Source organism: Belonocnema kinseyi, chromosome 2, assembly GCF_010883055.1.
Source record: "Belonocnema kinseyi isolate 2016_QV_RU_SX_M_011 chromosome 2, B_treatae_v1, whole genome shotgun sequence".
NCBI classification, from domain to species: Eukaryota; Metazoa; Arthropoda; class Insecta; order Hymenoptera; family Cynipidae; genus Belonocnema; species Belonocnema kinseyi.
This window is the reverse complement of record NC_046658.1, coordinates 158,085,976-158,099,540: the sequence shown is the minus strand read 5'-3', so window position 1 is coordinate 158,099,540 and position 13,565 is coordinate 158,085,976. Positions and strand designations below refer to the sequence as shown.

The window sequence follows — 13,565 nt, the reverse complement described above, 5'->3', positions numbered from 1 at the left end:
CGGTTAAAAAAAAAATAAAAACAAGAAAAGTGTACCTTCCAATTAAACAAAAATCAAAATGTAATTTCTTCGAACTCAAAAAAAAAGCTTAAAAATGAAATGAAATGCCTGGTATAAAATTTTTGATAATCCTAAAACTAGCGGTATTAGAAGGGCAAATATATTTATAATCAAGATCTTTGAAGATGTATAATTAAAAACAGTTTGGAATTTATGCAATGATAATTAGTATTATTTTAAGCTGCAACTTCTTTGTGTAAATCAGTCATTCTTATACAAATAAAGATTATATTAGTTAAATAATTAATTTTAAACTGCAATCTGAAATTAAACAATTTTAAAGGAATAATTAAAATGCTATACTTTCAAATAATTAGCAGCTGAAAATTGATGAATTTTACAACTTAATAGCTAAACGACTTTGTTAACAATTAATTTTTGTTTTGTTTTGGATTCATCATTAGCTAGCGTTTTTCGTTCAAAATTTTAACGTTGAATTTTTAATTAAAAAAATAATACGACTTTGCAGATTGTCCTTATTCTTCAGACTATCGTTCAGCCATTGGGTTCACAATTCTTATACAATTTTGTTTGCGTTTAATACCGGAAATCAGTACTTTAATCAAAAAAGCATTAAACTTCAAAGAAGATATACAACTTTGGGATAATTTAAGGTTATCTTAATATTAGGGTTGAGGCCATGTGACGAGTGGGTCACGTGACCAGATTCCTGCCTTATCTTCACTTTTTTTATTTCCCAACTTATTTTCACACGAAGCGCCACATCCAGTTGAAAATTTGGGATAATAAATAACAAGCACTAAGAAAGGTGGGTCAGGTCCTAAATTTTAATAATTATGCACAAAGCAAAAAAAAAATTATTTAAAACAAAAAGCTTTTTCATAATTATACAAATTTAGGACCAGACCCACCATTCTTAGTGCTTCTTGTTTAGTATCCCAATTTTTCAACTCGATGTGGCGTTTCGTGTGACAATCAGTTCGGAAATAAAAAAAGTGGCGGTAAGGCAGTAATCTGGTCACGTGACCCACTTATCACATAGCCTTAAAAGAAGATTGAAAATCTTAAAAGAATTTTTATGTTATAATAGTTCTGGACATGCTATTGAACTTTTCATGTAAGAGTACATTCGTTTTGAAATTTGAAGTTTTAGTTGTATCTTCTTTTTTTTTAATACAATTTTTTTTGTAAAAAACTTTAGCATAACCTTAAATTGATCCAAAATTGTAAAAACATTTTTACTAAAAATTCCGAGACATTCTTCCTATCAGAAATACTACATGAGCAGATCTTTATCAATCTTTATCAACTTAACCTGAAATAAATACACTCAGCTTCCGATATAAGCACTCCCGGTTTACGCTATTCATAATTGTTGCTTCCAGCAGTTGATGTTCTCGGCAATTTTGTGATGAGGGGAATCGCAAGAACGAAAGATACTAGGCGGTCAGTTAAGCGTGACAAACAGCCTGTTCTGATTTTCAGTTATCTATAATTCTAAAAAAAAACTCATTTTTCATTAAAGAACTTGAAAAATCTATTATTCAAATAAAATTGATTAAAATTAAGTTTTCTCGATTTATAAAACTTAATGATTAACAAAATAATAATTTATAGCACGAGAAAGTATTTTATAATTATTTATTCAGTCACGAATAAATAAAAAAGGGATGAGACGGAAGTATAACCACAAATATTTGTTTAATGTTTTATTTTATTTGTTTTCTAATATTGTGTACATTTTCAACTTGCCGCTAAACTGGCAGAACCACCAGATTATCAGTTGTCTCGTATTCGCCATGAGTTAGCTACAATGAAAAAAATTATGGTTAAAATTAAAAATTAATTATAATATAAACAAAAACGTTGTTTTTTACAGCCTCTAACTTATTATTGTTAAAAGCCTAATTTGCCTTTTAAATGACTGGCAATTTCTAGATTTATCATATTTCAAATATAAAAAACGGAAATCTAGTTCTAATTTTTAATTTGTTAACAACTGATATTAATTTACTAATAATTTTAAAATTGTTTATTGCCGTGAATCCTTTAATAGCAAAAATTTAATCATTCGAATTTTAAGTGTACAGCAGATCGTAAAATTTTAAGATTCCTTAATACAGTGAACTGTTGCTTATTTCAAGACCCACTTATTTCAAGGCTTACCTATTTCAAATCCCCGATGCTGAAATATTTCAAATTGAATTATTTATTTATTATTGACTTATTCTTTATTTATTATTAATTTAAATTATTTATTCAATTAGTTCCATTGCCTCCCACCACGGTCCCTGTACGACCTTGCCCTCGTCAGTGGCTAACCAATTAAAAAGAGGCCCGAAGAGCAGGAAGCCCCTGTAGGTTTAAATTTAGTATTTTAGCATGACGTCATGGAAATGCATACGAGTTTTTGGAGAAACTATTCCAAACTCAAAAGTCATAAATGTACGAATAATAATTTTTGTCAACTGCAGAATGTATTCTAACAAGTATCGAGATCTATCATTATCGAGACGTCATGTAGCAACATTAAATTTTCCGCTTAATATTTGCGTCGTTTTTTTTATTCCATTATATTAATTTTTAGTTGGAAGATCGTACTATTTGAAAGAAATGTTATATTTGTCACGTTGTGCGTCAAGAAACACACTTCAAAAGCATTGACAAGCATGATGCGCAAGTGCAAGGAGGCACACATGATTACTGCGCGCGCAACGATTCAAGGTAGGGGCAGCCAATGAACGTCGCTTGACAAAATCACTCTACGGCTCGCGACAAAGGTGGGGGACCCTCCAGTCTTGACATAACCAAATGTTTACCTTTAGCGTGCCCTTGAAATAGGCAAGAGTTCAGTGTTCTTTATCTAGTAATATTTTGAACAAATTTCAATAATATAAAGCATTTTCAATTGGTTTCAAAATATTTCAGAGCATATCGTAGAAATGTTAAAGAGCTCAATTAATAAATTTCAAGAAATTTTGTAGTACTTTTAAAAGAATTTCAAGAAACATTTAAATATTTTAAGGGATTTTAAGTGATTCAAAAATATTTCAAGAATTTCGCAAATTATTTTTTTTTTAATTTCATAGCCTATAAAAGGATTTTAAGGGACGTTTCAGAATTTTTATGAATTCGAGCCAATTTGAAAAGAAATTTAGAGAGATTCTAAAAAAATTTTAAAAGCTTCCAATGGGCTTTAAAATATTTCAGGGGACATGATAAAACTTCTGAAGTTCTTAATTGGTTTCAAATCAAGTCAAGAGATTTTGAGAGATTTCTAGAGACCTTAAAGTATTTTAAGTGATTTTAATTCATAAAATTAATGAAAATTATAATTTATTATTATTAATCGTTAATAATTTTAATACCAAGTTATTTATTATTTCAGTCGTATCCGTTTTGAGCTGGATAGTTCTGGTTGTATCCTGGGTTGTACCCGTTGTTTCCTTGGTCGTATCCTGAAAAAAGCATACTTTAAAAACTTATAAATAATGATTTGTTAATATTAGAAAACAAACACTTGCGCTACGTACGATGTTTTTTTGGTCTCCCACAATTTTTAAATTAAAATATAAAAAATATATATAATACAAAAATATTTTATTACGTAGTATTTATTTACCTAAAATAATAGAAAAGAAGCATTGCAAATATTCTTTATAATCTATAAAAATGTATATTATAACCTCAGAATTATTAGATAATATTTTTGTATAATGTATAAAGGGCATTCCATAACAAATCGACCACTTTTGAACCCGACCTCTCTCGATTTGGCGGAAACTTTGTAATCATGTTCTACCCGACAAACCCAGATTGGGCCTAATTTTTTTTCAATTTTTTTTTAATTAGAAATTTTTTTCAGTTATTCAAATTTTTTTCCATAATAAAATAAATACAAGTAAATGATTTCTCCGTATATCATACTTAATATATCGTCTAAACTTAAACTGATAACTAGGATTCTTCGTTTGCGACATCATGATTATTACAATCTGAAATAATCACTAGACTTCTGTGTTCAAGTTCGTTATTTACTTTAAAATAAATAACGACCGGAAAAATCGTTGCTTGATTATTTTTTGGAAACTTTTATTAATTCAACAGATGAATTTGTTGAAGATTTTTGTAAAGAGTTGAAAAATCTTCTACGTCACTCATTTGTCTCTAAAGAACAAGCTAAATTTTTGCAAGCATTAAAAGAATCATTAAAACCAAATGAATTTTTTATTATTATTTGTGATTTTGCTTAAAATTATGCTTTCGTAGTACAAAATGCGGAATCTGGTGAAAAAAACGTCTCGATCGACCAATTTTTGACAAAGTTATGACAATTTGAAAAAAATGACCATTTTTTTGGAAAAATTCATAACTTTTTTTGAGGTGGGTAAAAAAATTTGAAAATTTTCTCAGAAATGTTTTTAGTCGGGTAGAACATAATTATAAAGTTTCAGCCAAATCGAAAGAGGTCGGGTTCAAAAGTGGTCGATAAACAATCAAAAATAATCAAAATTTATTCAACATTATATATTTTATTTTCGAAATATACAATTGTTCATGTGATTGTTGAAATATTGTAAATATTCTTTCAAATTTAATGATCTTTTACTAACAAAATACATTTTTAAAGCAACATACGAACATAACCTAAACAATAATTTTGTTGGATTGTAAATTTTTTTACACCTGTAATGTTTTTTCTTCAGAACAAGAGCTTTCTAGTGAAAAATTTTAAGATAACTTAATATTGTTGCAAAATAGTATTTTATATGAAATCCAACTATTTTTTATTAAAAGTACCAATTTATGTTGTTAAATGTAAAGAAATACAAAAAATGGACAATAATTGAGAATTTGATGATTCTGAATGTTAATCTACAAAATAATTTTTTAATTAAAAATACCAATTTGCGAAGACAAATACTAACATAATCGATAATTGTTAAGAGTTTCGAAATCTTGTTCAAATTATAATGATTTTTGTTTAAAATACAAATCTATGTACAACAATAACATAACCTCAAATTGTTGAAAAATTATTAATCTGCTTTGAAATCTAATGATTTTTTAAATAAAATTTCAATTTCTAACAAAATACACTAACAAAAATAAAATTTCCAAAATTACCGGTAATTTCCAAACTTTTCCTTAATTTCTGTTATTCTTGCTTCACCTTGAACAGAGCCGTTTGGGAGCCGTTTGGGAGCCGTAAAACAGAAGGTGCAAGATTACCACTGTAAGTTCGTGCGTAAGCCGAAAATGCACGATTCAAACTTCGGTTTTCTCAGGTTTTCTGCTGCACGATGATTGCCGATCTGAAAGCTTCGGAAAACTTCGATGGTCATCTATTTTTTCAGGTGTATATAATATGGATATTATTACCATTATATATATTATTGATCTTAATATTATAATAATAAAATATTATATTAATGACTAGTTGACTATCTTTTAATAGAAATAGTTCAACTTTCAACTAAAGCAATTAGTTTTCTGCAAAAAAAAATATATTTTGAAGAAAATGTATAACTTAAAAAAATTGGTTAAAATTATTTTAAACAAATAGTTAATTTTTTAAACAAAAAGTAAAATTTTTATCCAAAAGGCTGAATTGCATACTATAAAAACGAATTTTTAATAAAATACATGAACTTTGCACAAAAGAAATTTATTTTCCACCAAGTCTAATTTTCTATACGAAAATTAATGATTAATCATATTTAAATTTTCGACAAAAAAAATTAATTTTCTTGCAGTTAAAATTAATTAATTTTCAAACAAAAACAAAAAAATCTACAAAGTAGTTAAATTTTCAGAAAACATATTTTTTCAACTAAATTGATAAATTATGAACCAAAAAATAAATAAATTTTTAACAAAGCAGTTCCACTTTCAACCAGAATAGTTGAAAAAAATAGTTAAAATTCTTTGAATTGCTTTAAATTATTGAAATTAATTGCAAAATACTCTCAAGTATTTCAAAACCTTCAAAATATTATGAAACACCTTCACACCTTTGAAAGATTTCTAAAGTACTTTGGAATTTTTTTAAAATAACTGCTAAAACAGTTAAAATTATTTGGAATTTATTTAAATTATAAAAATAAATTAAAAATTTATTGACATCTTTTTAAACATCCTCAAATATTTAAAACCCTTCAAAATCTTTTGAAATCTCTTGAAAATTTGCAAAGGTCTTCAAAATTCCTTGAAATTTAAAAAATACCCTAAAATATTTAAAATCTTTTAAAATCTCATACTACATTATTGAAATCAATTGAAATTTCCTTGAAATCTATTAAAATATCCTAAAATATAACAAATCTTTCAAAATCTCATATTAAATTACCGTTATCAATTGGAAATTCCTTGGAACATTTAAAAATATTCTCAAATATTGCAATTCCTTCAAAATATTTTGACATGTCTTGAAATTTTTTTAAAAAGATTTTTAAAGTACTTTTAAATTTTTTAAAATAAACCTTTTAACATTTTTTTAATTCTTTGAAATTCCTTTAAATTATAAAAATAAATTGCAAATTTCTTTTAACTATTTTTTTTCAACTTTTCTGATTGAAAGTGGAACTGCTTTGTTAAAAGTTTATTTTTTTGGTTGATGATTTATAAATTTAGTTAAGAAAAATTTTTTCTGAAAATTTAACTATTTTGTTGAATTTCGTTTTAAAATTAATTTCTTTTAACGACATGAAAATTAGTCTTTTTTTAAAAAAATTTAACTATGATTAAACATTCATTTTTGTATAGAAAATTAGACTTGATGGAAAATAAAATTCTTTTGTGCAAAGTTTATGTATTTTATTAAAAATGCTTTTTTTTAGTATACAATTCAGCCTTTTGGATAAAAATTTAAATTTATGTTTAAAAATTTAACTATTTTGTTGAAAAAAATTTTAACTTTTTCTTAAAACTTATGTATTTTATTGAATTTTTTTTGCAGAAAGTTAATTGTTTTAGTTGAAAGTTGAACTATTTCTATTAACAGATAGTCAACTAGTCATTAATATTAATATAATATTTTATAATTATAATATTAATAGTAATAATATCCATATTATATACACCTGTAAAACATAACCTCAAAATCGACTTGTGCATAAAATTAAAAATCACGCGAAACATAAAAATCGCCAATTTCTTTAATTTCTTTCAAATGGATATCAAAATATAAATAGATGACCATCGAACTTTTCCGAAGCTTTCAGATCGGCAATTATCGTGCAGCAGAAGACCGGAGAAAACCAATGTTCGAATCGTGCATTTTCGACTTACACACGAACTTACAGTGGCAATTATACACTTTCGGTTTTGGGGCTCCCAAACAGTAGGTATGGTGGGGATAAATTTCATCCACGATCTGGCAGCTTTGCCTTCAAAACTAAATTTTTACGCGCCTGGCACACAAAGTACACTCATTTCCCGATTTAAGATATCTCGGTTTATGACATTCGTAGAACTGATAGCTTTTCTGGTGAGAGGAACCGCGAGGCTGAAAGAGAGAATGTACTCAGTTAAGCGTAACAAACAGCTGTTGATTCCCCAATTATTCATAAACAATTATTCACGCCGCCCTGCTCTTTATGTTTAGATTCCCCCGATTCAGGGTCAAGGCCAATGCAGGCCATGTCTGATACCGGTCTTATATCGCGAGTTGAGTGTATTAAAATTTTTTTATTAATAACTGTAATAACCTGGCTGTACGTTGTAACCATTATTCGGGTAGCCCTTAGCATAAGCATCAGCGTTTTGTCCGACAGCTTCAGCCTGAAGATTAACGTATCCATTAAGTACATCACTCTGGGAATAGGAAGCGCTGTCGCCTCCGTTACCATTGTGGGAATGGGAAGAGATTTCTTCTCCAAATCCTGATTGATGGTAGTCATATTGCCCGGAGGTATAACCTAAAATAAAATTTTATAAAAAAAATAGTTTGATATTATATAAATTTATTAATTTTTTGAATTAAGAAATTGCCTAAATTGATTCATTGATTCAAGAAAGATTTTTCAATCAAAATAGAGAAAAATCAACAAAATTTTTGAATTTCCAAACAAAAATATTAAGTTTTTGAAATTAAGATTAATATTCTACAAAAAGAACAAATTCTGAACAAAATAAATAAATTTTTAACTGCAACTATTAATTTTCAACCAAAAAGGAATAGTTTGATTTTCTGTTAACAAAATTAACGATCTTGAAAAAATGTCCTGCTCTGTAAATCTGAATTAGTAAAAAACTTAACTAATTAAATGGATACTAAATGATTTCATTTTATAAACAATTTTTTTTTATTGATATAGTAAAGTATATTCTCGTTAAAAAATGGACATTCTTTAAAAAAATATTTTGTTATTAAACATTTTATTGCAACTTTTGCCGTTTTTTCAAAAACTGAATTTGCGCAATTCCAATTTTATTTTTACATGAATATCCGTATAGAGAATTTTTGAATTCTGAAAAAAGCGGTCTCAAATATATTCAAAATGCGCAATCTTTTTGAATTTGTATCCAAAATGGCTGGCTAATAAAATTGACCTTTAGATTAGGACACTAAAAGAGTGTACCAAAGGCCAATCTAATAAAATAATTTTTTCACAAGTTATCGTGCTCACTGGCAGACAGACAGACAGACAGCCATACATACATAAATACATGCATACATACATACATACATACATACATACATACATACATACATACATACATACATACACACATATATACACACATGCATACATACATACATCCCTCCAAGCACAGATATACAAGTAACAGTTTAAAAAAATGTTTGATAAAAAAAATAGGTTGTAACATAAAATCCAGTTTAAAATTGTTTTCGAAATTTAGCCAGGAAGATAACGTCGAATTTAATAGAAAACCCTACAATGCAAATAATTTTTACTTTTATTTCACTTGCGAACGATGATATATTATAAAAGATTAGAGGTATTTTTTGCATTCAGAATTTTTGAAAATGTGCAAAACTTTATCTTAGAATTTGAACAAATCTGCCATTTGTGAGGAAAATGCGAAAGTTGAATCTTTCGACAAAAATCGTGCCCACAAAAGTCGTTTCCAAAAAACCTTAAATATGTCAATCAGATCCTAGGTTATCAAGGTTTACAGACAAAATTTGTATTTAAAAGAAAAATCTTAAAATGTTAAAAACTCATAACTTCGCGAAAATTATTTTTATTCAAACGGAACAGAAAGTAAATTTCTAACCAATTTCATATAATAGACTTTCGTCACGATCCAAAATGTTATTTAAATTGATCAGGAACACTGTATATAATTATTATAAATTAACAAATAAATTGTTACCAGGAGCGCAGGCTACGAAAAGAAGAAGGGCCGAAAGGCCGCTGATTTTAATGATACGCATGATTGAAAACTTATTAGGAAGACTGTGTCATTTCTAAAATCAGTGCTTCTTTAAATAGTGAAATCCCCTCTAATGTATAGTCAAGTTTGATTATTTCCGTGTAGATAAACAGATATTCCTAACTGGAGGACCAAACGAGTTACGTAAAAAAATTTTTAAGAGGGAGGCATGTTTGTTTGGTAGGAAATCTGAATACAAAGAGAGAGGGAAAACCTGTTTAAATAACCCATTAGCTCACCTAAGTAATAGCAACGAAAATATTTACAAACACTTTATAATAATTTTTCTTTGCGATAATTTTTTATTAAAATAAAATATATCAATTATTTGCACTTTATTAACGAGAAATATATGAGAATTTAATGCTGGTCTTCGTAATTCAACATTATCAGGAATTTGATTGGGCTTATCTCTTAGAAAAATTTCAACAGCTCTTCCAGAAACAAACTTTTAATTACAGGCAGAGAGAAATACTCTCTAAATCTCAATTAGTAGAAAACTACTAATTTTTAGTATTTTGCTACTAATTTAATGAATAACAGACTAAATAAAATACGTCATGGATTTTAAACCCTCTCTAAGACCCCTCCTCCCCCGTGTTCATTTTCAAAATTCCGTGATTTTTTCTTGAGTAATTTTTTATTTTCCTCGATCATTAATATTTAAATACCGCAGCATTTCAATCTTGTAATATTTTTGTTATAGAATCTTTTTAATAAACGGAATAAAACATTATTTTCTAGACAAATTTGAAATTTATTAATTTATTTAAAACAAAAAATGCATTCTCTACAATAAAAGATGGAATTTTAACAAAATATAGTAATTAAATTTTCCATAAAATAATTAAGTTTTGAATATAATATTCGAATTTTCAATCTCTAAAGATTAATTACCAACAAAAAAGTCTCATAGTTTATTTTTCAATCCAAAAAGATGAAATTTTTTTTCAAGAATTTTAAAGCCAAAGACGAATTTTGAAGAAATAAAAAGTTCCACTCAAGAAAAAATAAAAGTTTATCTAAATGATTGAACCTTCAAGACAAAAGACGAGTTTTGTCTAAAAAAATCGATTTTTTAACCAAAATAGGACTTCAGCAAAAAAAAATTATTTTTCACGAAACTTATGAATTTTTACCCAACAAAAATGAAATTTCAAAAGAAGAAAATGTTTTTCCTCTAAAAAAGGAGCATTTTCAACCAAAAGAAAATCAATCTTAAAAAAATAGAAAAGTTTCATTTTCACTAAAAAAATTAATTTTAAGTCAAGAAAAAAGGCTTCTCGAGTAAAGAGTTAAATTTTCAACCAAAGACATATGCCTTCAATCAAAAACTAAATATTTAACAAGATAGATAAAATTTGTACTAAAACAGATGAATTAAAAAAATTTTTTTTTTTTTAAATTGAACTTTCACCCAGAAAAGATTCAGTTCCTTTTTTCAACACCAAAATATACATCTTAAACAAAAAGTAAATTTACTACGAAATATTTCAATCTTCAACTAAACAGTGGATTTTCAACTAAAAATGATGTATTTTTAGCAAAATAGCTTAATTGGCAACCAAAAATTTTCATTTTTATCCAATAAAGATAAAATTTCTCCTAAAACAGCTAAATTTTTAATTAAAATAAGTGAATTTTTATCTAGAAAAGATTTAAGCTTCTAAAACAGATGAATTTTTAAATCAAAACACAAATTTCCAGAAGAAATAGTTTTCATCGAAAAAAGATTTCAGTTGACTTTTCCGCAACAAAATATGAAATTTAAGCAAAAGTTTAATATTTACCAAAAAGAGATAAATCTTTAACACAAAAAGACGAATTTTTAACAACACACTTGAATTTGAAACCAAAAGGATGCCTTTTAAAAAAAATTATTAAATTTTCAACCAAATAATAAAATGTATAACTAAAAAGATAATATTCAGGAGAAAGTTTTTACCAATTTCTAAAAAATACGTACATAAAATATGGAACCCCCGCCGTTACAAATCGTAACAAATTGTCTCGCCCCCCCCCCGTCCTTGAGCTGTTACGTAATTAAAGTACGGTCCCTAATTCTACTACTAAATGAATTGGTCAATATATTGCTAGTATCTATTTATTTGGAAGTTTTAAATAAATTAAAACAAGAAATTTTACAATTAGGAGACAAAGTATACTAAGTTGTGTGATCAAAAGAAAGAGGAAGAGAATCAAAGTTTTGAGGAAGAGGCGGAGAAAGCTAGGACGGAAAAAGAGGTATAGAAGGTAGTAAATAGAGAAAGAAAAGAAGAAAAAGAGTAAACCAAGATGTTGAGGGGGTAGAATGGAAGAAATATTTTTTGGATTTGCTAGGAGGAGCAGAGAGAAAAGTTAGAAAGGGAGTAAAATATGGTAGGGAAAGAGATGCGGGAGATGACCCAACAAGGGAAAAAGTAGTTCAGGTTTTAGAAATAGTGAAGGATGGAAAGGCACCTGGTATAGATGAGATATTCAAATGAAGTATGGAAATATGGAGGGAAGGAACTAGAGGAATGGTCATGGATAATCCTTAATCGAGTATGGTGAGGAGAGGGGTGGCCAGATTTATGGAAAGAAGGAGTAGTTATACCAATAGTAAAGAAAGGCAAAGGGGATGAGGTTAAAGGTTATAGGGGTGTGACGCTAATGCCAACACTGTATAAAGTATATGTAACTGTTTTGTCAGAGAGATTGAAGATAAAAGTTAAAGAAAAAAAATCGACAACCGAATCAGACAGGGTTTGAGAAAGGAATGGGGGTAATGGACAACATATATGTTTTCAACTATCTAGTAAATGAGAGATCTCAAAGGGAAAGAGGGGCAATGATAGCAATGTTCGTGGACTTAAAGGCGGCGTTCGACTCATTAGATCGAGGCGAAATAGAAGCAGTTATAGTGAAAAGGGGGATAAGAGAGTAGGAGATAGTTTCTGGTTGGTGAGAGGGGTGAGGCAAGGATGTCCTCTGAGCTTACTTTTATTTAATATATTAATATGAGACTTGGAAGAACAAATGAGGAGAGAATATTGGGGAGGAGTTAGGGTAGGGAAGGAAAAGATATATACACTGGCATGCGCAGACGACATAGTGTTAATGGCAGAGGATAAAGAAGGGATGGCGGGCTTAAAACAGGATTAGAGAAATACTTAGGTGAGAAAAAGCTGAATTTAAATTTAGAAAGGACAAACATAATGATGTTTAGAAAAGGAGGGGAAGGAAGAAAGAATGGAGGGGGAGATGGAAGGGAATAAAGTTAAAAGAAGTAAAAGAGTTTAAATACTTAGGATATATCTTGCAAACGAGTGGAGCTCATAGAGCTTATATAAGAGAAAGTATACAAAAAATCAGCAGGGGTAATGAATCAGATATGGGGAATAGGAAAAAGAAGGTTAAAAAAATTGGAGAAGGAGACTGTGGTTATTTGATACGCTGCTATGGCCGTGATTAGGTTATGGAACAGAGATATGGGCATGGAAAGAAAAGAAGGATATTGACAGTTTACAAGGAAGATATATAAGGTGCACACTAGGTGAAGACTGAAGGACGCCAGGATATATGGTGAGAGAAGAAGCGCAAAGGGATAATTTAAGTATTAGAGCGGGAACAAGGGCATGGAAATTTTAGACGAAGCTGTGAGAGGGAAAGGGAGGGTAGTCGGCGAGAAAGTGTTTGATAGAGGTAGAAGAGAGGAGAGAAAGGGCGATCGAATTAACGAGATGGGAAGAAGAAAGGAGGGATTTCTCTAATGCGAGAGAAATAGAAGATGGGACTGGTGTAAACTATGAAGAATTGGAAAAAAGGAGAGGGAAAGATAATTAATAGAAAGATGGGGGGGGGGGGATTATTGAGGAATCATAATACAATAAATGGCAGAGGATGATAAAAAAGGAAGGTGTACCAAAGTATTTAGAAAAGGGATGGGGAGAGTGAAGGTGGACTAGAATAGCAAGATTTAGATTAGGAAACGAGGTAAGGGTGGGGATGTATTGGGAAAAAGAAAATAACAGAAAGTGTAGAATATAAAATAGGAGGAGGAAATATGGGAGCATTTATGATTATAAGCGTAAAGATTGTAAGTAATGGTAATGTAAGATTCAAGTAGAATAAGATGTGTTTTCGATATTATGCTCTCTCTC

General features: G+C 28.6%; 1 protein-coding gene across 2 annotated transcripts; it reads right to left on the bottom strand.

Annotated features, from left to right (window-relative positions):
• Positions 1-1,717: 1,717 nt before the first annotated feature.
• On the bottom strand, positions 1,718-9,484 carry LOC117167551. 2 transcript variants are annotated; one of them, XM_033352567.1, is made up of 4 exons: positions 9,364-9,484; positions 7,731-7,940; positions 3,390-3,479; positions 1,718-1,829 (listed from the first exon to the last, which is right to left on the bottom strand). In XM_033352567.1, exons 1-3 carry the CDS (start codon positions 9,422-9,424, stop codon positions 3,406-3,408), a joined length of 345 nt encoding a protein of 114 aa, XP_033208458.1. In that variant the 5' UTR covers positions 9,425-9,484; the 3' UTR covers positions 1,718-1,829; positions 3,390-3,405. The 2 variants fall into 2 exon arrangements, with proteins under 2 accessions (XP_033208458.1, XP_033208460.1); XM_033352569.1 differs by lacking the exons at positions 1,718-1,829; positions 3,390-3,479 and adding an exon at positions 7,238-7,528.
• Positions 9,485-13,565: the final 4,081 nt, after the last annotated feature.

Bases quoted from the DNA above. Each gene is read 5' to 3' on its own strand.
- LOC117167551 (XM_033352567.1), bottom strand. From the start codon at position 9,424: ATGCGTATCATTAAAATCAGCGGCCTTTCGGCCCTTCTTCTTTTCGTA. The intron at 7,941-9,363 runs GTAACAATTTAT...ATTTTATTTTAG, and splicing joins TTTCGTAGCCTGCGCTCCTG to GTTATACCTCCGGGCAATAT. The intron at 3,480-7,730 runs GTTATTACAGTT...TGCTTTTTTCAG, and splicing joins TGGTTACAACGTACAGCCAG to GATACGACCAAGGAAACAAC.